Source organism: Paroedura picta, chromosome 1, assembly GCF_049243985.1.
Source record: "Paroedura picta isolate Pp20150507F chromosome 1, Ppicta_v3.0, whole genome shotgun sequence".
Taxonomy (NCBI): Eukaryota; Metazoa; Chordata; class Lepidosauria; order Squamata; family Gekkonidae; genus Paroedura; species Paroedura picta.
The window spans coordinates 63034062-63062035 of record NC_135369.1 but is presented as its reverse complement, the minus strand read 5'-3'; the positions used below and the strand labels follow the sequence as shown (position 1 = coordinate 63062035).

Sequence of the window (27974 nt, the reverse complement as noted above, 5' to 3'; positions counted from 1 at the left end):
AATATACTACATGCATTAAATAAAAATCCATCCCATTCCGGTACGCCTGCTCAAAGAGATCAATCATGCAACAGCTGGCCAGCATTAAAGTTGTTCCAAATAAATGGTGGCAGATCTTCCTTAGGGGGGCCCCATCAACTACCCCCTGCCCTGGCCTCAGCCAGTGGAAGAACTCCGTCTTACAGGCCCTGTGGAACGCTCTAATCTCCTGCAGGGCCCATAGCACTTCCGGGATCTCATTCCACCAGGTAGGGGCCAGGACCAAAAAGGCCCTGGCCCTGGTTGAGGCTGGGCAAGCTAATCTAGGGCTGGAAATGACCAGCAAGTTGGTACCGACAGAATGCAAGTCCCAGTAGGGGGGCATAATGCGACAGGTGGTCCCACAGATATGTGGGATTTAATACATTTTTATGCCACCTTTTCCAACTGAGATGGAGATGGTTTCCAACTTCACCTTTCTCCACAATAGGAACCTAAAGCAGCTCACAGCATTCTTCTCTCCTCCATTTTACCCTTACAACAACCCTGTGAGATAGGGTGGGCTGAGAATGTGTAATGGACCCATATGTGTAACTCCCTTTTTTAATTCAGATTTTTTTGCAAACCCAGGGCTTTTTCAGTTTTGTAGAAAACTTTGTCTCTGTCTGTGTTCTGTTCATGGTCTCAGTCTCCAGTTTCAATTATCCATAGACATGGACATATTGGAAATATTGGTAAATCAATAAAATAGTATAAACTAATATCTAAGTCACAAAACATTCTTGCAGCAGTTTTTAAAGACAAATTAAAAATTCAGTCACATGGTATAAGCAGCAGTAATCAAATCAACTAACTAAAGCCATCACTGAAGAAAATTTGATTTATATAATAGGTCTAAAGAGTCTTCAAACAAGGTTATCACAGCCAAAGGTCAGCCCCCCCTTCCCCCTGCTCAAAAGTATCTGTTTTGAACCCTTACCCACAGTGGTCTATGTAATAAAATTCCCTTTTGGTTTTTTGCACTGAGATCATTCTAGAACGGAATTAGCTAGAAACAGAATTTCTCTTCAGGAAAAACAAGTCTTGCTTGAAAAATACTGCAAAAACACTGCTGAATTATTAGTGTTAAACATGAACGACTTCTGAATGTATATTTAATTCAGTGTGGATTCAGTGTGATGCTCTCTGCAACGCAGCAGCCCCAGCCCAGAAGGCTTGACATCTGAGAGACCAGGACGTGTGGAAATGGACAAGAGAGAGCTCGATAAACAAGTAGCAGGGATGAGGAGAGTAGAGCAGAAAAGAATAGCAGGCTGCAACTCCGTGCTTTTATACATGCAATGTGGCTAAATTCCTTTGTATGTTTATAGGATCATCTGCACAAAATGGCAGTGCTTTGCGGAGGGAATTCTCCGGAGGTAGTTATGGAGCAAAGCGTCAGCCAATGGCATCCCCTTCAGATGGCTCCTTGTCCTCTGGTGGTGTGGATCAGGGCAGTGATGCACCATTGAGAGACTATGAGCGAGAGGTGGGTATGGTGGGCCAGAAAGAAATCTGCATAGGGCCCAAGTTCTGCCCTCAGCTGTGCTTTGATAAATGTGAGACAGGGGTACAGATGGATCTCCCAAGAACCTCAAGAAAAGGAAGGGGAAATCCACCGGAGAAAGTATTCAGTGGAGAGTTGCATCTTAGGATTTTTTCCCCTTCCTCTTCTTTAAGTAAATGTGGGGTCACAGTGATGCATACTAGAGAAATACAATTGTACCAGACAGATAATGGAAATAACTGTCAGACATAAGCTTTACCAAATCTCATTGTTGCAGAAATTAAAACATCATTTAAACTTTAATCTGATGGTGCCTTTCTTCTGATTGAGCCCAATATGTTCAGAAAATGCAGTATGAGAAAAGAGTAGGAACAAGGGAAAGTATATGTTGTGACCGGAATCTATTCTAATAGTGAATTGAATGTTTCACAATTTTAATTTCTATAATGTTGAAAAATTTGGTAAGGGCTGCATTAGGGGCATGGAACACTGTTGACAGCATTGGTGGAGAGCTAAACTAGGCATCAATGCTCTGTCTGATATTTCCACCCTAACCAGAATCGAAAATATTTAATTGTGTGACTACCTAAAGCCACACTGTCTATTTTGCCTCTATCAGATGATCCACAAGGACACATATGTCTCATTTCAGTTGGACTTTCTGTAAACACAGTCACCACTTCTAAACAATAACTGCTGTATTTATGATGTCTGGAAAAAATGTGCTCCTTAATAGGAAAAACGGGGGGGGGGGGCTCCTTTCTTGCTCCCCTGCTCCACCTCCAGTTTGCTCTTCTGTTCCTGCTGATCGCTTTCTCCTCTTGTGTTTTTTGGGCTGTAGGACTCTGACTCTCCGAGACATTCAACGGCATCCAACAGCTCCAACCTGAGCAGCCCTCCCAGCCCCATCTCTCCTCACAAGACTAAGAGCCTCTCCCTGGAGAGCTCTGACCACGTGAGTTGGGACACATGAACTGCTTCAGCATTCAGATTTGACACCTCAGCAGCTTATTGTCCCCATGGCTCTCCACTTGTTCTCGCTGACATCATCCCCCGCTTCCCTCCAGACTCAGACTATAGGAGGGGGAGGAATAAGAGGAAGAGAATATATTTGCCTTCTCTCGCACAAGCAGTGTAACCTCAACACTTCTGCCCCCCCTCCCCCATTCAATAGCGGTGGCAAACAAGACAAAGGAAACCTTGGCGGAGGGAAAGGGGAGGGGTTAGATCTATGAGAGACATTGCTACATTTGTATTAGTGTTGATTTTATTTCATAGGATTACAGCCGTTTCCATTATTATGGGCATACTCAGCACTACACTACCACTCCAAACCAAACACAGTAGTGTAGACAGACCAAAACAGAATCTGTAAGAGGAAAATTTAAGATTTTTGCTTTTACACACCCAGTATCTAATTATATATATATATATATAATTTTTTTTTTTTTTGCAAAAATAGCACAGCTGCGCTCCTCTATCTCTGGAGGGTGAAATTAGCCCTGCAGAGGGGCACATGCTCAAGCTTTCAGCCAGTCACACTATTTGAATGTCAGTCTGATTGTTGCCAGCAAATCCTTATTGATTAAAAAAAATGAAGCATATTTTACTACAGTACAGAATTTAAATACACATAATGAAGAGTTAGTACATATGTATATAATAAAGGATAAAGCAGCATTGTGATGCGGTGGAAGATGGATTCCTGTTTAAAAGATCTTTTAATTTAAGACGACTTCTGTTGTTCCCTTTTCATACTAAATAATCTACATTTTGGAGGTGTGATCGGAATATACAACATGGTGCTGGGTAAAACCACACAGCTTGGATGATGAGTCTGTCCTAACAACTGTTCTGAGATTTCTTCTTGTCATTAGAAGTAAAGCCATAATCCTCACTTGAAAAATATCTCTCCTGTCTTCTGCCTTCCACTGGAAGGTTAACCGCTCCAACCTACAAGCAAAACCCATGATTTAACAGTCTACAAGCATGAAGTTGGCATTTTGTCAGTATGGCAGTTTATTGAAAAGTCAGCATACAACCCCAATCAGCTGCTGAACATCTTGTAGTTTGCTAGAACATTTGGGGGCTGAAGACTCGTATTCCAAAGGTGTTAATTACAGTCATTTTCTACCCCCCTCCCCCATCTCAACTGTGCATATTTCATGTTATTGAATCCAGCAGAGAAGCACTTGACATTGTAGAACATTCCTCTGTGGAGGGCAGGCTGAGAAAACAATGGAAACCTATCATCACTTTAAAAAAAACAGTGGCAAATACCACATGGGAATAGGTAGCAGGAACAAGGTAACTTCCCAGCACCACCCTATCTACTTCAGTGTGGTTTGCGTTTGGGGACTAGATGAATGTGATTTTTCTTTTCCCTGGGATCCTTACTTACTGTCATATCCCATGACCAAGGTGGGATGGATAAAGAGCTTGGGTTTTTACTTTAAAGTTAGATTCGTGGTTTCATACATTTTTGGCATTTCATGGGTCCCACCAAACCATTCCAAGCCTTTCTAGTGCACAGCTAAGCAACAAAAGTGTAACTAATGGGAGGGGAATTTCTACCCGTTCCCTCTACAGATTGTATCATTGCTATTCATGCAGGGTGCAAGTTAAGTACCATGAGATACAGATAACCATCTTTGACCATCTAGCTGTGTTGTCTGCTAGTAGTTGGTTCTGTGTCTTATCTGCATTGGTGGATTGTCACATCCAAAGCTACCACTTAGCTCTTTTATACTGGGGGAAATGGTTGGGGGAGAGGGATGTTAAGTATGATCTCCTAATACTGTCTGTCAATTTTGGCTTATCTGAGTCTTAGAATTTATTTTGTGTATTTTGTCACCATAAGGGCTTTTTGTATTCATTTTAACCAGCCAACTACCCTAAGTTAGTTTCCTGCTCCGTGAGCTTTTAAAAAACTGTCAGGACACAGGAATGCACATACGATCCATTTACAATTACTGCTTCTGTATCATTCAATACCAAAGGGTTCTTACCCTGCTTGCCTCTCCACTTCCTCCCTGTGATGCCTCTTATGTCTATACACTGTTAGAATGGTTTAAACAAGCCTGATGTTTTCCTCCTCTCATTTTTCTTAAACATCCTTTAAACCTTAGACAGTTGGCCTGTGTGATTATCCATCTCAAAAAGCTATTGTTCTGGATGCCCCCCCCCCCAATTTCTTGGCAACTGATTTGTGCTTACAGAAGGAAAAGGAAGATAGCACCTAATTTGTGGCCCAAACAGAGCTGTTTATAACAGAGGTGATTGGAAGGAAATACTGTCCTGACAATTATGCGTTATCGTATAAAGTACTATTGAAAGAAAATCCTTTGTCTAGATGGCAGCACTATGGGAAGGACTTGGGCACATGCAGTCCCTTGTTATGAACACTTGTTTCCAGCCGCGCCCAGTGTAGATGCCTTAATAGCAGTAGAACGGCTTGCGGGGGAAGATGGCATTTGCTGCTGTGTATTGTTCAGTTGCCATTTATATGCAACAGCAATTGTCCAAGCGCTTCTATAATCTCTCACTGAATCTTGATTAATTTGACTGTCTCTTTGTGTGTCCATTATCAGGCTACACTGTGCCTAATTGAATAATTTTTTCAGGCACCTTATTTAATGGCCCATTAAATCAGATTTCACTTCTAAAAAAATCTTTACGATTGTGAGCTTTTGCCAGAGGCATCAGTGTTTTTCCTGGCTCACAAACAGATTATCCAAATAATTAATCTTCATTTTCAGACACATTCCTGCTGTATTATCCATTTTTTATTCCCTTGACTCTCTTTCATTAGCTGGTTTCTTCTAGAGGTTGATTTGTGTTTAAACTGTTTTTGATTCTAGCCTGCATTTTTTAGAACAGCAGTTTTAGTTTTGGAAAAAATTACAATGACATTTGTGTTAAACTCTCAGGTATTTCAAAGCAGCAGGATATCTTCATAGGATAAACACAAAATGCAATAATTATTTTGGACATGAGATTCACCACAGATACTCCTCAAACATCAACACTTTCTTTTCTGATATGTTGAAGACTTGAGGATTGACTGGATTGAAGGATGACAGTTTAAAGCCTTGAATGTGCAAGAACATGGTTCAGGGCATGGGTGTGTGTGTGTGTGGTGTTTTTTTGTAATGGGAGCACCTCAGTTTTGCTTCCCCCCCCCCCCAGGCTGTCAGAAAGAAACTGGGAATCCACAATCTGACTTGTTGGAAAGGGATTTATTTAGCCTTAGACAATTTCACCACAGGTGTGAAGATTACCTCTGTACAACCCTGGTTCCATACACTGATGCCCTGTTCAGGAACCTTGGGATAAACTTCATGGAGGTGCTTGTGACATCCATTCAGGCCAACACAATAAGGCTTGCCATTTGGAGTCCCGTGACGGCATTAGCCTGTCTCTCTCCAAAGGGTAATCCTTGGGCTAGTGATAGGATATGGGCTTCTAACCCCAGGCCTACTGGAAGGGGGGACTTCAAGTATACTGTAGATTTTCAACTTTTAAGACCACATACATTAAGGCATCTTGTCTGTTTCCTTCTGTATATATATATAAAAAAAGAGTCATCCATTGTAAGAAACTGTCTCACTTATGAGGAAGCAATCCACAACCAAAACCCAGTGTTTGTATTTCGCAGCAATTATTCCTGCCTTTTTATGTATGACAATTTCATATCATTTATTTTTTAAAATTTATTTTTAGGGATTTTTTTCATTGTAATATTGTTGTACAGTTTTGCATGGCCTAGATGTAATCACTTTTTTTTAAGAGTATAAAAGCTGACAAGTGTGCGTGTGGAGGAAAGATACTGCTTTTTGCCTCTTCTCACTCTCATTTTTGGTTTATGGCCTCAGTGTTATAGAGGACATTGTAAGAGACTCTCTGCTCCAGAACAATGATGTAGATTCTTTTGCACAGAAATATTTAAGGTGGCTAAGTCAATGCTGTAATAAATGACCAGTCACCAATATTTTATGTTGGTAACACTTAATATTAACCTACTTTGATGTATTGCAATAAAACAGGGAACTATTAGAAATAAAGATGGTTTGTCTTTTTTTTTTTTTTTTGCCCCTTCTGTATTTATCTTTTGGGGAGGTAGGTGGGGAACTGACGGAGTCGTCATAAGCTCAGGTGCAGCAGGCATTGTTCCTTTCTGCAGAAGAGCCTATCGTTATATTGGCATAGGCAATGGTCTTTCACAACTCTGCTCACACTGCGGTTTAGCTGGGGCTAGTCCCCCTCCTGAGCAGCCCTACCGCTATAGTAGGGGCAGGAATAAGTGGCTTAGGCAGATTTTAGGATACTAGAGGTGTGAGAAACAGATAAACGATTTGGAGAAAACTGGAGGAAGTAGGTTCAAAAACAGAAGGTGATGTAAACCATCTTTAAAACAACCAAGAGTTTCACATTCAGAAGCCCCCTGCTGTATACTTGTTCTGTTGGGAAATTGTATTGTTCCGATGGCGCAGCGCATCATTTTATTATCGATTGTGGTAGTCAAGAGGATGAAACATCAGTTTAATCAAATTAACAAGTCTGACTCTTCCTCTGAAGAGAGATTCAGGCAGGTAGTTGTATTAATAGAACAAACTTTGAGTCTTAGTGGCACCGTAAAGACCAACGAAGTTTAACTCTGGATGTAAGCTTTCATGTGCATTAATACTTCTTCAGAGGTTTGCATGCACATGAAAGCTTATACCCAGAGTTAAACTTTGTTGGATTCCTCCCCTGAAGCAGTTGTATTGCCAATATATCCAGTCCCTCACTATTCTGCACCAAGGATGAATTTTACAAGGATACATCTCCCAAATCAATATAGGGAAATAGCCTGGTCTGATGATTCTTTAGCTGTTGAGATGAAGGTTTAATGTTAAATTTGTATCAAGTACCTTCAATGTTCCTTTGCCCAGATTCTATGGACAAGAGAATACAAGAGGGAACCTACAAATTCTTGCAGGTGATATCTCGCTCCCCCTCCCGCCTGCTGGCTTACTTCTCCTAGGGTTACCAACCTCCAAGTGGGAGCTGGAGATCTGAAATCACAATAGATCCCCCAGCTGGAGGGTTCAGTTCCTCTTAAGGTCGCCAAACTGAGATTGGGAGATCCCCAGAGGGCAAAGTTTGGGGAGTGAAGCAACTTCAGCAGAGTATAATGCCATCATCTAGTCTAAAGCAACTATTTTCTCCAGAACAAATTTAGAGTCCAGTAGAACCTTTAAGACCAACCAAGTTTTAGTCAAGGTATGAGCTTTCATGAGGAGCTAGCTGCCAGAGCCCAGGGAGGCTTCCTGGTAAGTATGCATGTACACAAAAGCTCAAACCTTGAATAAAGCTTTGTTGGTCTTAAAGGTGCCACTGGACTGATTTTGTTCTGCTGCTTCAGATCACCACAGCTACCCACTTGAATCCACTTTCTCCAGGAGAACTGATCTCTGATCTCTGAGCAGTTGAATTTTGGGTGTTTTCCAACCCACACCTGGAGGTTGACAACCCTCATTCCCTTAAACGGCTGCTCTGGAGGATGAAGGTCCCTCTCATCCTCAAACCTTACCTTCCCCAAGTTCTGCCCCCCCACCCCAAATTTCTAGGGATTTCCCAACCTTTTTGTGCTCTTGATAATCTCCATATTCTCCTCAGCCATTGACCAATGTATCTTTTATCTGCTTCCCACATTCAGCTCTATTTACTCTTTATTTCATTTATACCCTACCTTTCTCTGCAGTGGAGAGTGGGGGGTCAAAAAAAACTTGGATTTTTCTCTTTTCTGATTTATCCACACAACCACTCTGTGAGATAGGTTAGGTTAAAGTATGTAACTGGTCCACAATCATCCAGTGAGGTGTTACAGTATGATGGGGATTCGAAACTAGGTCTCACAGATCCTACTCTGAAGCTCTAGCCACTACACTGGTTTTCATAGGCTTGCTGTTGAACAGTAGCAAGTAGCAAGGTCTAGTTCAATCATGCAAGTCAGATGATATCAAGTCACCCAGAGGTTGCTTCCAGGCCTAGATTTGCTTACCTCCAGGAGGGACCTGGGAATCTCAAAATTACAATTGAACTCCAGGCTACAGAAATCTGTCCCCCTGGAGAATATGAGTGAATGGTGGACTCTATGACATTATATTGGCTGAGGCTTCTCCCATTCCCAAACCCTGCCATCTGCAGGCTCCCCCCCCCAAAAAAAAACTCCAGGAATGTTCCCACCTGAAACTGGCCTCACCCCCTCCCCTACCTCAGATTAGGGTTTCTCAACCCTTTCTCAACAAGGGTTTCATGAAATTAATTCAATGTGTTAATTATGAGCCTCTTGTGGCACAGTGGTAAGGCAGCAGACATGCAGTCTGAAAGCTCTGCCCGCGAGGCTGGGAGTTCAATCCCAGCAGCTGGCTCAAGGTTGACTCAGCCTTCCATCCTTGTGAGGTCGGTAAAATGAGTACCCAGCTTGCTGGGGGGGGGGTAATGGTAATGACTGGGGAAGGCACTGGCAAACCACCCCGTATTGAGTCTTCATGAAAACACTGGAGGGCGTCACCCCAAGGGTCAGACATGACCTGGTGCTTGCACAGGGGATACCTTTACCTATGACCATATATGTGGTCAAGTTGGCCTGATCTCCCTTCCAAATGGCCAATGAGGGGCCTGAGGAGGAAGAGGAGGGGCCCTTGGTGGGTATGTACACCATGCTTCCCAACCATATTCTGCACAGTTGCACCACTTGTGGGGTTTCTTGAAGTGTGAAGAATATTTCAGAGGTTTCTCAATGGTAAAAAGTTGAGAAAGGCTGCCCTACCTTTTTACTCCTAGAAACTGAAGTCTGGAATACTGTAGTTGTCTAACAACAGTAGTTCAGCAACACTGAATGAATCCATTGCTTAAAGGTATAGGCACTCTATCATTTTAGGATTTTTAAACTGTGCAATTTTTGCCTTTGGATTTCACATTTTTATGCAAACCTAGGACCTTTGTTCTTGCCCATTCACAGTCCCAGTTACTGGATTTACGTATTCAAAGATATCCTATTAAAATAAGGTGTGCTTTGGGACTTCATTGTGGTGCTTTTGAATATTATTTCTCAACATGGACTTTTAAAGGCTGGCTTAGAAATTTTGATGGTATTTGTAAATGCAAACCGCACAAATCCCTTTCTGAATTAAAGGCTGCCCCAGCAGTTTAATAGCAAGTAAGACATTACATGTTTGGCCAAGAAGTTTTAAAACATTTTAAGAATATAAGAGAAGCCATAATGGATTAGGCCATTATGGCCCATCCACCCCATTCCACCGTTGTGTCATGCAGTGGTCCCAGAACCAGGTGCCATCAGGTGGGGCTAAAACTCCTGCAGCCCTACTACTTGTGCCCCCCCCCCAAGCATCAAGAACACAGAGCATTACTACCCCAGACAAAATGTTCCAGCTAAGCCTTATGGCTAGCAGATGAACCTCTGTTCCCATATGTTTTATTATCCAAACCTCCTTTGAAGTTGTCTTTGTAGCTGCCACCACTTCCTGCAGCAGTGAATTTCATGTGTTACTCTCTCTTTTGGCCTGTTGCTCATAAAGAATCCCTGTCAAGAACCTTTTGCCCACCTTTCCTCCAAGCAGCTCAGCTATTTCTGCCCTTGGCCCATTTCAGGGTATGCATGGGCTAGTGCCTAAGCTCACTCAATGATCTTGAGGGGTGAGCAAGTTAAGTATTACTGAGCAGGCAAAAAGGTTGGTATTTGTACAATTGGGGCTGGGAGAGATGGAGCTCAAGTCCCACAACTCAACTGTTAAGTGACATGCAGAGTGAGCAGCTGCCAAAGTCTTATCAGCTAAAGCAAAAAGCCTGGTAAAGGGATTTCCCCAGACATAGTTCCAGAGGTACAGTAGGAAATACTGCACACAGCATCCATTTACATGATTGTAGCCCCTCCCCAGCACCAGGAAGACTCAGGGGCCTGCATGGGAACCACCAGCTTCCTTGCTTGCTAGACACTTATGGTTTACAGAATTCAACCCAACTACATGCATTTTCTGATTTGCCTTGATGATAGCTGAGCTGGCAGAATTCCTGGTGCTGTCTTCCGTCTAGACTTGTTATACTAAACCACAGTTAAATATGGATTCAATAACAAGCACTGAAAATGACAGCTTTGGAGAAAATGAAAGTTCAGTTTTTTCCCGATTTACTTTTAAGTTGGTGTTTCATGCTTATTTGCAATTTAGTGAGAACTGTTTTGGGCCTCTGTTAGGTTCTAGCAGAACTATTCTCCCATGATATGAAGTGCAGAGTAGATAAGTTATGAAATGTAGAGAGATGCATTGAAATCTGCATCAGTTTGATTCCAGGCACAGAATCCAGGTAGGAATCTCGGGGTTTGGTTCAGCAAGGTCCTTGTCAGCTTTTTATACTGTTAACGCTTTAACCATCTTCACACATTTCATCCTTCCTGCAAATAGCTAGATGACAGTATTGTTAGTCTCAGGGATCTCCCAAAAATCCAAACTCCCTTAGAATTCAGTATACCGACAATGTTAAATATCAGTATTTAAAAGTAAACTAGAAGTAATTCATCTCAAAGTAAAGGATCAACAAGCCCACCAAGTAGCAAGTATACAATTACATTCCCAATGATCTACTAGTGCAAGTAGCAGGCAGAATTTCCAGATGAAAGTTTTCTCCAAGGTTCAGCCACACTGTACCTCTGGTGACAGAGACAAATATGTGCTTCAGCCACATGGCTTCAACAATTAGACACATCAATAGAGATCTCAGCAATTTTCCATATCCAGTTCTATACCAACAAATAAACAACCTGGAGGGACAAGTGGAGTTTGTTTCAGGTGAGAGGAGCTGTAAGCCACTTTTACAATGAAAGATGTTCCTTAGGGGGCCATTTGAACAGAGTTTCGAGTAAGAAGACTTCCTGTCACCCTGCTGTCTTGGACCTGAAAAACTGAGGTAAGTGGGCAAGTGGTCTTTAATGCAGCAAACAAAAAATGTGGCCACTTATGCAATTCTGCAAGGAGCTTTGTGTAGTGATACAGTAGATGGAGCAGCTTACACATGCCTTAGGAAGATTTTCAACCTACATAAACATAATCCCTTTTAAGAATGATAAGCCTGCGTATAGCACCTTCTACCTAGCACCCAAGTCAGTATTGAACTAGAAGGCTCTTCAGCCCAGGACCTCAGCTATCTCCTTGCAACAGTTAGCATAATAGTCCAGTTGTTGACCACTCTAGCGCCATCCAGATGGAAATGGGCCAGCTGTGCTATTGATATGAGAAGCAATAGGATGTTATAGTGGCAGGTTTCTGAAGAGTACCAGGGGAGGGGTGCAGAGAGATGACTAAGCGAAATCATCTCCTGGCCTTCACAACCACTCCCTTATTATCTTCACCTTGGAAATGCATTCTTAACTCATTCTACCACCACCTCTTAAAAGATGTTGTGTTCAGTACAGCAGTGTCTTGCTAGTAAATCCATTGCTTTGCTAGCAATACTTACAAGCACCTCAGGAAAACGAGCACCATCAGCAAGACACAATCAAACACTCAGCATGTGCACTAAGCATGTGATTTCAATGTGATTTCAACTGTACAAGCTGGTAGTCGGTGTGGGCTGTTTCAAGCGACCAGATGCCTCATATTGCATGACCTGGTCTCCCATACAAAGTGTAGAAAGGACAAAATCGATGTTAGGAGTGTGTAAAAGCATCTTGCAAGCAAAGAGTGATACAAAGCAGTCAGAGATGATGTCAGGAATAGAATCAGATGGACGGAATAAATCAGTAAACCTCAGCCAAGCAGCAATCTGCACAAGCACTTCTTTATTGGAAATCAGTTGGAAATTGTACAGTTCCTACTGTTGTACAAAAACACCAGCTTGCCCCCAACTGCTTAAAGTTGTGCATTCAGCTATTAAACATGTATTATGCTTTTCAATGAAACCTTGAAACACCTTCAATGATGCTACGAGAAGCCCATAAGATATATCCCTCCATCCCATGGAAAACTGCATTATAAAGACACAGGTATGGAAAAAGTGCAGCTTCAATGCTGAGTTCCTACAAACACTACAGTTCAAGTTTTCATTTCTCTAATTCTCCATCACATTCCCTCTGTTTATACATTCAGCACAGAGAAATCAGGCAACTGATTTTCACCCTCGGGTGTCCTAAATACTCCACTGTCCTTCTTGCTGTTATCAGGCTGTTTAAAATCTTCACTTTCCTCACTGCCACCTTGAAACCGAAGGCATAAAATAGCCTACATATGCATCATACACTGCTCCACCTGAAAAATCCCACTCATTATAGACTCTCGAACATCATAAAAGGAGGGTCGGTCTTTGAGTTAATGCTGGCAGACTATACCTCAGTGTGAAAACATTGGTATTCCACCTTAGCAGAAAAAAGGCAAAGAAACCCCCCACAAACATTCAGAGAATTGCAAATGGATTTCACTGGCAACACTTGATTTGTTCCTCCACATCTTAACAATCCAGCTTGTCAACACGGCTATCAGCATTAGAGTAAGAAAGACAGCTGATAACCTAGGAGAGTGAGAAACAGGCTGCCTATGCTTCCCCACAGTCCCTACACTAAATAAACAAAATTTTTCTGTAAAGCAGAGGCCGCACAGATCATCTGGTAAGAATATTAAGTGTAGGAGATATGCCCAGCAAAAGGACACCATTGTCTCTTAATCAGGAATTCTGCATTCCAAAGGCAGGCTGTTGTACTGTTAAGGAAATTCTGAAGGTATGACAGAAGAAATTGCACTGTGGATGATTGGCCATAAAAAAACAAGTCAACTGACAGTTATTCCGTGTTACTGCTCCTTTCTGGCCCTTCTACTCCAATAATTACTGTAAGCCTCCTGAAACATGTTCTTGCATGGAATTTTGGCTTTCAGTTTGGAGCATATGAGAAAGGAACCACCCATTTTCCGGTGGAGAGAGTAAGTCTCTTCTGGTGGAGGGACCAGCCTGTGTTTCAGCATGACTGGGATTAAGCCATGAATCTTCTCAGTCGTGCTCTGCAAGCCAAAGTCAAAAGGTTCACTGGATGCAAAAGCTTCCCCCAGGATGAGCACAGCATTCAAGTGGGCATCTTCCATGGCCTGAGTGAAAGGAAACCAAGAAGGGTGAGAATGATCAGCTGGTCTTATTGAGAAGAAAGCAAAAAGCCATCCCTAGGCACATAACTGATGTTAGATGTTGCTGATTGGCTGTTGCTGTCCATCAAACACTGCTTATCTGGTTCATAGCAATTTGCCTCGAGAGCAAAGATTTTGCCCACCTTGCACTATGTTCCCTGCATACTCTGGAGCAGGGGTGAGCTGATTTGTGGCCTATACTCTTAAAGAAAGGTGTGTCACTCGTCAGAGCCAGTCACAAAATGGTGATGGAGAAAAGTTCCAAAATGTCAGTCATAGCACTGCTCAACATTGGTACCACACAGTCCTTTTGAATGCTGCACAGCACCAGCACTTCTCAATCACAAGCATCCTGGACCCGCCCCTGCACCATGAGCCCAGTATGGGAGGAAGAGATCGGGTATGACCTGAGAGCTAGCATGGGGGAGTGCCACACCCTGGCTCAAAGGCCCATTCTGCCAGGAAGCTCCTTGGATGTCTTTGGAGTAGTTGCCCTCTTGCAGCCTGAGCTCCTTCCCAGGGGTGTGGAACAGATAATCACAGGGATAGGGGAGCTGTATGTACCGCCCTGTGCTCCTTGGAGAGAGAACAATGAAAAAAAGCTGCATTTTAGTCAGGGAGGCTTCTGAAGAAGGAATGGCTATGACACAGCCATGTGCTCCACCATTCCCACATGAAACAGCTAGCTTTTTGTGTCTATTACAAATACACAAGAAACTGCTGAACATTTTAATTGGAATACTAATTGGTAATCTTAAAATTGCTCTTGGGAATGCTATATTAGCATTAAGACTCCATACTCTGCAGAATAAAATTAAAGAACGCTGAATGTAAAGCTTAGAAAATGGATAAAATGCAATTCCCATCATGGTTTTAGAGAGCAGATTGGTCCCCCAACCAATTGGTCCTCTTCAAAATTCAGTATCGATAGTATTTTCTTTCTATGCGGAAAGAAATTTCAGCAAATAAGCAGAGAGTAAACTGTTCAATTCTTCTGTGTACCTTTATTTCATAACCAGTCAGGAATTTCATTTCTATCGACTTCTTCAATACTGTATCTCTGTCCATGTCAGCAGCTGCTTTGATTAACTGTATGGGAAGGAAGTCAAGAAAGGAATTCAAAAGTGGGAAAGGATAATGGGAGGAGACCTTCCAATTTAGCCCCTTCCACAGGATCAAAAATGAGATGACTATGTAGCTGAGCAGAGCTTTTCTATCCTATGAATGCTACCAGGTTGGAAAGGCCCTAGATTTCAACCACTGTTCCTTAAGGGCAGACATAATGCCTAGATAAAGGAATCACAACAGTTACAATAGAAACAAAACAGAAATAACACCGTCAACACATTAAAGAGCAATGTTTGCTATAGAGGGCAGAAAGGGCAGAAGCCCTTATGTAGTCAAATCCAGTTATTTGTGTGAGCAACAAGTAGAAATCGTTTCTCCCAAGTGTGACTTGAATACAGGGGAAACAATAGCAGGCATACTGCAGTCCACTTAGTGCAGATGTAAAAGCCTTGACATGACTGGCAGTGCTTTTCAAAAACTGCGGGAAGCTGTTACACCAGGAAACCCTCATGAGCAATTTCTTTATCCTTAATGTCAGCAGGGGCATGTTCATCTAAGCATATGTTTCTGCGCCCAGGCTAACTGCATTTTCAATGCAGGACACAGCATTCACAAGAATCATGGGAGGCCTAGCTTCTACTGCTTGAATAATGGCCCTTGATATAACTGAGCACCTCAAGTACTCTCCCAGTGCGCAACAAACAAGGAACCAGTGCAGGACTGCTTAAGGAAAGAAGAGTTCAAATATGCATTAAAGAGTTTTCAACACATCCCAGGGTCCTGAACCAGCAGCATAAGCTGTCCTGAGTAAACAGTGAAGAGCTCTCACCTCAATGTAGACATCTGTGAATTCCTGATCGAAACCTCTGGTTGCTCCAAAATCCAAGAGTGCCACCTGGGTAAGGAGACATACAAACATGTCTACTCCACAAAACACATTAGATAATCCATTCAAAAGACTTGAGCAACCGTTTGCAAGTAAATTGTCCTGTTTCACATAGGAAAATCCAGCTGCAAAAGCATATTGTCAGTGCATTATTCAATGCGTTTGAAATTAGCTTGGGCCACCTAGATCGGAGCATCCACTTCTGTACTCGAGCCTAAATATGTAAAAGCAGTGCGAGGGGAAATAAATCCCACCCCTCAGGATCTTTCTGAGGTGGAAAAACTTGGATAATTTTGAGCAGCACTAAAAAAAAATCTCACAAATTTTCCTTTGGTATAATTGAAATGTGCTAAGATGATGTAAGCATGGCCATGTATAGCTTTCATAAATGAGCATTTATACAGAGACAGATGAGCCACTAAGGCCACTTGGGAAGTCCTGGTACACAAACAGTCTTGGGGCTATCCCAGCCACAGGGAACCCTGATTAAGGTGGACAGAAGCCACCACCTCTGAGCTGGGAACCTCCACAAGGGCAGAAAAGGCTCCTGGCAACACAGGCCTGCACAATGAAGGTGGGTGCAAGTTGAGCAAATCCAGAGCAAGTCCACTCCTCCCCCATTCCATCAGAGCACTGGGACAGGGCCCTTCTTTTCCCTCCACTGAGGAGAGGGGGTGGGTCACGTCCTTGCCAAGGCTAACTAAATTTGTTTGACGGCTGCATTTGATGTGGTCAACCACAAGTTGTTGGCCTGCCGTCTCACTGGGGCCAGGATTCAGGAGATGGCCCTTCAGTGGCTATGCTCCTTTCTCCAGAATCAGACACAGAGGGTGACAGTGGGGGAGGAGCTGGCACATCTCCACCAACTCCCAACATTATTTAACATCTTTATGTACCCTCTTGCCCAACTGGTTCAGAGTTATGGGCTGGGCTGTCATCAATACGCAGATGATGCCCAGGCTCTATCTCCTCATGGACGGCTGGCTGGACCTTTGTCAAATGTCTGAAAGCCATAGCTGGGTGGTTAGCACAGAGCTGCCTGAAACTCAATCCCTCTAAGACGGAGGTCCTGTGGCTGCATAGAAGGACAGCAGGACAGGATGCGAGCCTACCCACCCTGGCCCGGGTACAGCTCAACATCTCAGCCTTGGCCAGGAAATTTGGCCATGACCTTGGATACCGCTTTATCGCTGGAGGCCCAGGTTTTCGGGGCGGCCCACATGGCATTTTTCCATCTGCACCAAACTCGGTTACTAGCATCCTACCTGTCACAGGACTGCCTAGCCACAGTGATCCTTGCAACTGTCATCTTGAGACTGGACTTCTATAACTCACTCTATGCGGGCCTACCCTTGATCGTACCAGAAATTGCAGCTGATGCAATATGCGGCTGCTAGGGTCCTCACAGGTACATCTTGGAGGGCCTATATCCAGCCAGTGCTGAGGCAGCTGCATGGGTTGTACAAATTTCTCTGAAACACCATTTGCTGCAATGAACCTATGCACATTCTAGAACCCATTTAAGATCATACAAGTCAGCTGTGAGGCCCACCAAACCTGGCCAGTGTCCAGAGCCTACTGACCAAAAACCTGGAAAGTACCCCAGAATTCTCTGCAAGACACACGGATCCTATGGCCAATATACTGAGTTCCTTGGGCAGACAAATCAACATAGGAAGGCTAACAGTGATTGTGCCCTTGAAGAAGGTAAGCATCTCTAGAGAGGCTCAGGTTCGGCCACTATGTCATTTCTTACAGACTGACACGTCCCTCAGAGACATATCAGAATCCTAAGTTGCTTGCAGAGCGTTCCTACTGTTCCACAAGATTTCAGGCATTGGTCACCTCTGGCATTAACCATAATGTTACTACTGTGAAATATACAGTCTCCAGAATCTTGATTCCTAGACGCTACTTTCAAGCTCCCTTTCTCCATTTTCATTGTCAACAAAATTCTAATTTTTAAATTACTGGCCTAAAGATATAAGAGAGAAAATCAGCATCTTCCAGAGCTTACCTTGTGCAGTTCTGGGTCATAGAAGAAGTTGGACCAGTTTGGATCAGTCTGCATGTATCTGAACTCAAAAAGCTCTCGCAGGCACAAAAGCAGTATGTTATAGCAGATCTAGAAGTGTCGCAACAGACAGAGGAAAATGTGAAAAAAATCAAGAAGCCACAATAATGAACAGCTGATATCCACATCACACTTTCTTCCACTCAACACTTTAGGGGTGTAGAACAGACTCCCAGGTATATGTCACAGGCCTCCAAGGATGCTCTCCTTGAAAAGATCCCTTGCAAAGTGTTTCTTCCAACTTTAAGTCAATAATGAGAATTCTGGCCTGGGAATTCCTACAGATTCTTATACAAATTATACATGTCGGGGGGATGGACTTGATCCCAAGAATCAGGAGCAGGAGACTTGTGCGCCCTCGACATTCCTTTGGAAATACTTAAGTTGTGGCTAAGTTATAGTCCAGACTACAGTCTATGTTACAAGAGAGAAAGGTGGGGGGGAGAGCACAAGTTTTGGGAAAATTTAACTCGGCAAAGAGGCTTTTCATGCATAGTTTTCAGGCCTACACTAGATTTTTATTAGGTACTCCAAAAGAAAAAAGGCCAAGTTTAAACAAGTGTTTAAAAATACATGCAGCATACAGATGCAGATCTGGAATGGACTACATCTGCATGCTTAGGAAGATTTGCATCCTAAAATGCCGGCATAGCTAAGCATCCTTAGGAAGCATGGGGTACATTGAAAACCTGGAAGCTACAGGTTCCATTTGTGGAAACATTCATCGGTCACCCACTCAACCTATTTCCCAACCTATTTTATAACCATCCCCATCCATACAGGTAAACCCAGGACATGAAGAGTTATAAAGATAATAATAAAATATCCAGTGACATATGGATCAGCACCCAGACAGTGAGCCTCTAACTGAACTGTCAATAGGTTATATTCAGTATTAGTTATAGTTGTTCATAGAAGAAAAGAAAACTACCTATTTATATGACATAGTAACAGACCTAGGTATCTGCTATATCACCAGAAATTCTCTTTGTCTAGATGAGGCTTTCTCAACCAGGATTTCCTGAAAACCTGGTGTTTCTTGACAGCCCTGGACAAGTTTCCCAAATGGCTGGGAGTTCATTTTTTATTTTTTTTAAAATTGTTAAACATTTATCAGATGATATGGCTATATATCAGGGCTAGTCAAACTGCGGCCCTCCATATGCATTCGCTGGCAGGGGCTCATGGGAATTGTAGTCCATGGACACCTGGAGGGCCACAGTTTGACTAGCCCTGATATATATGGGTCATGCTGACCTGCCCCCCCCTCCCAAAATGGCCAGTTATGGGCCCGGAAGGGGCAGGAAGAAGAGGGGCCCCAGATGGGCATGTGCACAGCTATGCTTCCCAACCATATTCTGCATATTGTGATTGCGCCACTTCTGGAGTTTCTTGGAGCCTGAAGAATGTTTCAGGGGTTTCTCAAAAAAGTTTAGAAAGGCTGGTCCAGACAGTACACTCTGCACTATTCCTTGGGGCCATGTCAACAAGCATTAGCAATGTTTATGACTCCAACAGGTTATGTTAAAATACCAGGGCAGCTCCATTTGCCAACCCAGCAGCAGCTAGGATAGTCTGTCCTCCTGTTAACTCAGCTTCAAGGCCCTTTTGTCCACGCTTCCCCTCTTTTATGCCTCTTGTTTACGGAGAGGTACTTTTCCAGCAACGTTTGGCTGCTAGAGCTGGCCCAGCTGCATAACCTATATTTGGTTACTTATGCAATGAGAAAGTGATACATTCCCCTTTCTTGGAGGAAGAGATCAGAAGGCAATCCCGTTGCCAAGCAGGTCACCTACACACAAGGTCATGGTCACCCACTGAAATGGCTTTCAAAAGGGAGAAACAACAAAGGAAACGCACTGGCCTAATAGGACATAATGGGGCTTTTGGAGCACAGAGAATCCCACTATTGTTCCTTCTGTGCAGACTGAAGGAAGCCTGGGCCTGACCAGTAGCTGGAGAGGAAACTACCTAATTACCACATACCAACCACTCTGAAGCTACCTGCAATAACTGCAAGAAGCAAGAACTGCACAAAAGCGAAGGACGATGGTGATCGGAAGCAGTGCATCTGTTTTTATATAAGCACTCATTTTCAGAAAGCTATGCCAGGTTAATAGATAGCTACATGGCTGGTCACCTGTTTCTAAAACTGCCTTCTGTCATCAGAAAGGAAAGTGTCACCAAAATGATTTCTTGTGCAGCACAAATGGCAGGCCTCTTATCTTAACTAACACCACCACTAGACACATAGACTGCATTCCAGGTCATATGAGGCCCCATCCGCATGTCTGCTGAGATGCCTCCCTAAAGGGGGCACCTGAAGGATCAGACCAACAGGCGGGCAGAGCACTCAACGTCCATCAATCTATACCTCTCTCACAGCCAATTTCCCTTCAGGTTTGTGTGGTTCCCCCTTTGCCACCAGTAGTGCAGTAGCAACAAGATTCCCACATTTTCTCTTTCCCTGAGGAGGGATCACCCTCACTGGCCCATGCAGGCAGGCTACTGGGACTTTTTCTTGTTTTTTTAACTGAATATTTCTGTAATTGTTATAACAATCCAGCCTTCATTTAAGACTAAAGGGGAAAGACACACCAGTACAACACACAGACCGCCTGGTCTTTGGGTGAGGCCAAGGTTTAAAATCAACTGGGCCCCTCCGTGGGATCAGGTCCTCACATTAACATCTGGGCACCCCACCTCAGGTGGCTGTTTTGAGGGGGAGGTAGAGTTTTCTGCTAATCTTGTTGCGCTGTTGGGGGAATTGTTGTGGGTTTTTTATGAGGGTTTTATGGTTTTATTTGTAAGCTGCCAGGTGTCCTTGGAGAGGTGGCAGGATAGAAATCTAATAATTATTTAATCAATCAATAAATAAATATAAAAAATGAAATCTAAGAAAACTGAGATCTGGCACACAAATTGATTATTGTTATAACAATTGCCAGTTAACAGAATCCTCTTCACCCCACCCAGGAATCGCCACTGGGGGGAAAAGGCTGCAGTGTGAATGGGGACCAGGAAAATCCTAACTTTCCATCAACATAGCAGCCACCCATCTTTCCTCAAGTCCTGAAGCAAATCAGATTTGAGAAAGATCAAAGAGAAACCAGGGGAGAATTGGAAGATGCACAAGAATACTGCAATGCTATGGGGAAGCAAGGAACAACCCACTTGGTCAACAGCATCAAATCTGAGACAATAAGTCATGTGGAAAAGACCCTCCTATTCCAACTTACAAATAATCATGCTTGCAAGCTTTCTCAACATTTCTGGGTCATGGATGCAGGCAGGTGCAAAGCCCAGTGTGAAATCACACATGACCACTCAAAAAACAGGTATAGATTAGCAGCTGGTTTTCCAGCCTACTAGTTCCACATAACATTTAGCTTAGTCCCAAGCTGCCCACTCCACAGAATCCTTTTACAAAATGGCACAAAACAGACAGCAGGGTTCATCTGCTCTGTGGACATCTTTTCATCTCCTCCTACAAGATGAAACAGGAGACAGTACCTCATTCCGGATCTCCTGACTTAATCCTTCCGCTTGATCCAGTGGAAATCCAGACACCAGTTCAGTTGTCAGAACATGTTGACTGCAGAGTTCATCCACCACAGTAGGGACATAGAAGAATGGGTGGTCCTTAAGGAGCTCCCTGGGGGACAGTAAACAGAGTTAAGAGACTATGTGGTCAGGGATTTCTGCAAAGGAGGAATAGCAGGATTCACTGGGTCTCTTCACTCTGCACAACAAATAATTAAAAATAAAAATTGTATGGTATTATCAAGTCATGTCCAACTCATGGCTTGCCCAAATACTGTACACATCCAAGCATTTGGGATAATTCCAACATTAGTGTGCTCCCACAGAACCTCATCAACCATTATATAAAGGAAGTGTGGAAGAAGATGGTACAGGGTAAACATACTTGAATTTCTTTGCACAGGCAGCTTCTCTCTTGTAGTCACATTCCAGAGCCAGTTCTCTGCTCAGGACTTCAATCAAATGTTCAGGGAAGAGACCTAGTGGCAAAATTGCAAAAGGAAGAACCAATGAAATGTTAACAGAGTTTGTTTGAGAAAGGATATAAGGACTTGTTGGGAAAATTAAGCTCAGCTAAGGCCCAATAAGCACGTCCCTGTTTTAGCCTGCAGTGGCTGTAGGTCTCTGACCTAAAGCCAAGTTCAGCAACAATCCTTGCTCAAAAGAAAATTACTAATATGCAATGATGGCCATCCAGCAATGGTAGCATAATTGTAGAATTCCCTCACTATGGCATACAAAAAGAAGAGTTGGTTTTTATACCCCACTTTTCACTCCCTGAGAGTCTCAAAGTGGCTTACAATCACCTTCCCTTCCTCTCAACGTGCACCTTGTGAGATAGGTGGAGCTGAGAGAGCTCTGAGAGAACTGTGACTGGCCCAAAGTCACCCAGCAGGCTTCATGGAGAGGTGGGTAAATCAAATCTGGTTCTACAGATTGGAGTTATCACTCTTAACCATGTTGGATCTGTCAGAATGAAGAAACCAATTTGAGGGCAATTCTGTTCTCTCATGAATCAGATCTTCCCCCACAGTGAAGAGTATGGAGCAGCTTCACTACTGACAAAAAAATCATTGGCTCTGGACTGAATGTGCAAGGCAGGCACACATACAGACAAAAACACACCCAGCTAAGACTTCAAAATGGCCAGTGTTGCTGTTTCCCTCCCATGGCTATCCCCTTCCCCTCTTACAGTTTCTAATGACTTTACCTTCTGGGAGAACATTGCTCATACTAAGGACAGTCATCAGATTGCTGACATCACTATGGATGCTTTGGGCCACACCAGGATACTGCAGGAATGAAAAGTCATGATCAGGGAGCAAATAATCTGACCCCAATATCTGCCCACTTAAAAAGTCAGCCACATTCAGACCCCAATTTTTCAATACTACTTTTTATGCAATGTAGGATCCCCAAGGCAGTAAACATTAAAAATATTTAAATATTACAGGTTTTTAAAGGCATTTACAATACAGAAATATAACATCTCTAAAACAAGACATAATTATAATTATAAATACATAAAAAGATACACAACAGGGAATGACAAACTGAACAAAGGAAGTCTTCGCCCACTGAGAACAAAGGAAGTGTTCACCCACAACAACGGAGAAAGGCAAATCTCCCTGGGGGAGTGAATTCCAGATTTTCAGCACCATGACTGAGAAGCCCTTTTCTCAAGTCACCACCCACCTAGCCTCAGATGGGGGGGCATTCAAGGCAGGACCTCTGACAATAATCAAAGTGCTTGGGTGGGTACATATGAGAGTAAGCAGCTGTCCCCAAACCACACAGGGCTTTAAAGGTCAATACCTGCATCTTAGACCAGGCCTGGAAGCAAATTGTGAGCTAGTGTGGATGGAACAAGCTGGGAGTGATATGGACCCTATGACCATTCTAGTCAACGACCTGACCATACCATTCTGTATCAAATGCAATTTCCAGACAATATTCAAGGGCAAAATCATTCCTGTCCAGGAAAAGCTGCAGCCTGATCACTAGCCAAAGCATTCCATCTGCCCATCTTTTGACACAAGTCATCCACCAGGGCAAACAAGGTCATGTCAGCCCCATAACCAGGCCTGAAACCAGTTAGAATAGATCCAAATAATTCGCCTCATTCAGGATTCTCTGAATTTAAACAGCATCTGCTGGTTTACTCACCTTCTACAAGAATGGTACGGAGTAGGGTGTGTGTGTGTGTTTTAAAGGAATGGATGCATCACTGCCTGCTTCAAGGCAGGAGCAACCACCTCCTCTCACAAGGAGCCATTTACTGTCCCAGGTCCAGCCTCCACTCACCCCAGCAGATTTAGGCAGCCAAGAGGGACAAGTGGTAGTCCTCAAATGTCCCAAGAATCCTGTCCACATCCTCAATATAAACAAGCTGAAATCTGTCTCACAAAACTGGAAAAATAAGCACCCAGGAAGCATCCACTCTGATTACTGCTAATGTAGACTCCAAGTAAGAATGGCTACAAGTGTTAAGCAAAGCAATCATAGCAAGCTGCAAAGTAGTCCACTTCCTTCCATAGACCAGAACCCAGTGGACGCCTAATCTCACATGAACACATGAAGCTGCCTCATGCTGAATCAGACCCTTGGTCCACCACAGTCAGTACTGTCCACTCAAACCGGCAGTGGCTCTCCAGGATCTCAGGCTGAGGTCCGTCACATCACCTCCTACTTGATCCTTCTAACTGGAGATGCCAGGGATGGAACCTGGGACCATCTGCCTGCCCAGCAGATGCTCTGCCACTGAGCCAAGTCCCATCCTGGAAGAGCTCCACATACAAGGTCAGCAAAAAGAAGTCTCTTAATTTACATAACCACCGCAGAGTTCTCGCCCATGCCCGTGTCAGACGTGTAATGAATCCTTCTCAACTGTCACTTTAGTTGTCTCTCTTTTTATCTTCTGCAGTCCTCAGTAAACCAAAGGGATGTCTGGGCTCCTAGACCTGAGATAGGGTGCCTAAGGGGGTGCCAATTATTCTCTCATTCCAAAGGTGAACCAGGACAGCAGTAGGAAAATCCACTATATCAACAGAGAAAAATGCCATCTGAAAACCAGTTGGATCCATTGTTGTTGTTAGGTGCGAAGTCGTGTCCGACCCATCGCGACCCCATGGACAACGATCCTCCAGGCCTTCCGGTCCTCTACCATTCCCCGGAGTCCATTTAAGTTTGCACCTACTGCTTCAGTGACTCCATCCAGCCACCTCATTCTCTGTCATCCCCTTCTTCTTTTGCCCTCGATTGCTCCCAGCATTAGGCTCTTCTCCAGGGAGTCCTTCCTTCTCATGAGGTGGCCAAAGTATTTGAGTTTCATCTTCAGGTTCTGGCCTTCTAATGAGCAGTCAGGGCTGATCTCCTCTAGGACTGACCGGTTTGTTCACCTTGCAGTCCAAGGGACTCGCAAGAGTCTTCTCCAGCACAAGAGTTCAAAAGCCTCAATTCTTTGACGCTTGGCCTTCCTTATGGTCCAACTTTCGCAGCCATACATTGCAACTGGGAAGACCATAGCCTTGACTAAACACACTTTTGTTGGCAGGGTGTCTCTGCTTTTTAGGATGCTGTCTAGATTTGCCATAGCTTTCCTCCCCAGGAGCAAGCGTCTTTTAATTTCTTTGCTGCAGTCCCCATCTGCAGTGATCTTGGAGCCCAGGAAAATAAAATCTGTCACTACCTCCATTTCTTCCCCATCTATTTGCCAGGAATTGAGAAGGCCAGATGCCATGATCTTTGTTTTCTTGATGTTGAGTTTCAAGCCAACTTTTGCACTCTCCTCCTTCACCCGCATCAACAGGCTCTCCCTGGCATTGAGTGGTCCCCGGTGATAAAAAGGTTGGGGACCACTGCATTAGATCACCCTAACTTATTCCCCACCCTTGCAGAATTCTTGCTATCCCTGTAGGTCTAAATAACAAAACAAGTAACATTCTGAAGCATCTGACACACTATTGAATAAACAAAAACTAACAGTGCCAACATACAGTAGAGAATTGCCCACCCACCCACCCACCCACCCACAAAACACATTAAAAAGATGTTCAAAACAGATAATGCTATATTCTAAACGATTTTCCAAAATAGACAGAATCACTTTGGGTAGTCTTCTAATCACCTGAATGAGACAAGGAGGACAAACTCATTTTCCAAGTTTACTGAGACTGTCCAAAACACAGGATTTGCATTTCAGAAACTCTAAGCTGATACATTTGAAACACAACCTGAGAAATCAACAACTCAGGTCACCTCCCCATTTTTGGGGGGGGTGGCTTTCACAGATTAACACCTGTGCTCTGGATAGCAGACTGGCATGAACAGCTGCAACAATAGTAACTTTCCAGCACTCGTAATGTGGCCTGGATTTGCAACAGGAACTCTCCAGCAACCTAGTAAAGGTCCCAAGTTATCACGTCTTTCCTCCAAGGGGCTCAATGTCATACATGGGTCTCTTACATACATTTTATCCAGCAAGAGAATCACAGCAGAATCCAACTTTTCCAGACATCACCTGGACACACCAACTACTACATCACACTGGCTCCCTTCATATAGCACTTCTAAACTTATCTACCCTGCAAGAAATTTGAAGATTTAATTTAAATATTAAAATATTTAAATATTATACTAACTAAGAGAACCATCACAAATTACAATAACAGCACCCTTATTTCCAGATTGGGGACTTTCACAAATTATTCCTGGTGGTGGAAATGTCATGTTGCAGCCAACGTATGCCAATTCCACAGGGTTTTCAAGTCAAGAGATGAGCAGAAGTGGTTTGTCATTGCCTGCCTGTGCATAGCAACCCTGGACTGTCCCAGTTATCTCCTAAGTATCAACCAAGGCCAACCCTGCTTAGCTTCCAAGATCTACCCTGGACCATCCAGGTGAGGGCACAAATTATTCCTAAAACTGTGGGATAAATGGTTCCTCAGTAAAACGGAGCACACTTTTCAAGGCGAATAGAAGAAACCGGGTCTCCATGTTCTGAGCAGCAATCTGCAACATACAAAGGAGTGTGTGTACTTCCAACAATGAGTTGAACATTTCAAAACTGGCCCAAGCATGTTCCCCCACCCATCCACCTTTGTAGGCAAAGCCACCTACAAAAGTGGGGGGAGCATTTAAAGGGAGTGGGTGGCCACCTAACAGCTGAGAATCACAGCCATGTTGCCCAATTCCTTTACATGTCTCCACAGCTTATCTCACCTGCTTGAGGATTTAAAAACATCACACCACTACTGACAGGTACTCATTCAATCTCCTAGAAACTTCCAACAAAGGGGATGCCACCACCCCGAGACAGCATACTCCATCCACAAACAGCTCTCACTGTCAGAAAATGTTTTCTAATATTTACGTGGAACCTCCTTTCCTGTAATCTGAACCCATTGCTCCTAGTCCTGCAGTAAATAAGGTGGCCCCCACTTCAACACGTATACATTTTACGTAGTTAAACATAGCTATCATATCACCTCTTGCCCTCCTCTTCTCCGAGCTACACATACTCAACTCTCTCAACCTCTCCTCGTAAGGCATGGATTCCAACCCTTCAACCATCCTAGTTGCCCCTCTCTGAAAATGTTCCAACTTATAAATATCCTTCTTGAACTGCAGCACCCAGAACTGGACACATTATTCCAAATGAGGTCTAACCATTGTGGAATAGAATGGTATTGCTCTAGATTCTATGGTTCTAGCAATGCAGCCTAATATTTCATTAGCCTTCTTAGCTAGCACATCGCACTATAGGCTCATATTCAACTAAGAACTCCCAAGTCCCTATTACATGTACATAAATCTAGGCATCCCCCATCTTATATTTATGCATCACATTATTATCACCCAAATGTAGTACTTTACAGTTGGCTGTGACTCAATTTTCCAATCTATCCAGATCTCCTATAATAGTAGTCCGGTTCCTCCGGGGTATTATCCACCCCACCTAATTTAGTATCATCTGCAAATTTGATCAATGTACCCACAGTCTAAATGACCTCAAAGATTATGAACCCCCCCCAATTAACACACCCACTGTTATGTTGATGCAACAGTTTAAAAATTTTAATCTTTGAGGACTGATATTTTATTCTCCAAAACCTTGTATATCAGACAAATGTACAAGGTATCTGGGATTTTTTCTGTCACAGCAAAGTCATTACAGACCAAATAAAACCAAAAACACTTAGTTCTGTGTTTTTCCTATAATGAGGGATCCTAAATACAATTCCATTTTGCTGACCTTAAATTGAAATAACTGATACACTTCACAAGAATTGGGGTACTTCTTTTTTAAGCAGATGTAAGAAGGATGCCATCAAGTGCCAAGTTCACAGCAACCAGTAAGCCCACCTGGATTTTCATAGCCACTTCTGTGCCGTTCTTCAGGCGAGCCAGGTGAACCTGTCCAATTGAGGCTGCAGCAAAGGGCCGCTCCTCAAAGAACTCCAGCTTATCACGCCAGTTAGGGCCAAGGTCATTGTTCAAGGTTTTCTAAAAGTAGAACACATTTAACATTTTTTTAAAATTATAACTTGATTAAGTTGCCCCGAGCCCATGAGGGGTGTCATAGAAATATAATATATAGTATTACACAAGTATGTGTAATTTACTTTCCCAGGTAGAAAGCCACTACAATCTACTACAAACCTAGTGGAACAGAGATTCACTTCAGTGTAGCTATAATATATAGACTGC

At 43.3% G+C, this 27974-nt stretch overlaps 2 protein-coding genes across 14 annotated transcripts in view; one reads left to right on the top strand and one right to left on the bottom strand.

Moving 5' to 3' along the window:
• CDC42BPA (CDC42 binding protein kinase alpha) overlaps nt 1-6588 on the top strand; it is a 196078-nt gene extending 189490 nt beyond the window's left edge. For all 11 annotated transcript variants that reach the window (XM_077340912.1, XM_077340904.1, XM_077340929.1 and 8 more), the window contains 2 exons: nt 1350-1507; nt 2367-6588. In XM_077340912.1, coding sequence (XP_077197027.1) covers nt 1350-1507; nt 2367-2498 — 290 coding nt within the window. In that variant the 3' untranslated portion in view covers nt 2499-6588. The remainder of the gene's footprint in view (nt 1-1349; nt 1508-2366) is intronic.
• A 5760-nt stretch (nt 6589-12348) lies between these two features.
• COQ8A (coenzyme Q8A) overlaps nt 12349-27974 on the bottom strand; it is a 59474-nt gene continuing 43848 nt past the window's right edge. For all 3 annotated transcript variants that reach the window (XM_077340935.1, XM_077340933.1, XM_077340937.1), the window contains 8 exons: nt 27630-27770; nt 22477-22558; nt 21652-21745; nt 21237-21378; nt 17667-17774; nt 15593-15658; nt 14698-14784; nt 12349-13659 (listed from right to left, as the gene is read on the bottom strand). In XM_077340935.1, the coding sequence (XP_077197050.1) occupies nt 13369-13659; nt 14698-14784; nt 15593-15658; nt 17667-17774; nt 21237-21378; nt 21652-21745; nt 22477-22558; nt 27630-27770 (1011 nt within the window). In that variant the 3' untranslated portion in view covers nt 12349-13368. The remainder of the gene's footprint in view (nt 13660-14697; nt 14785-15592; nt 15659-17666; nt 17775-21236; nt 21379-21651; nt 21746-22476; nt 22559-27629; nt 27771-27974) is intronic.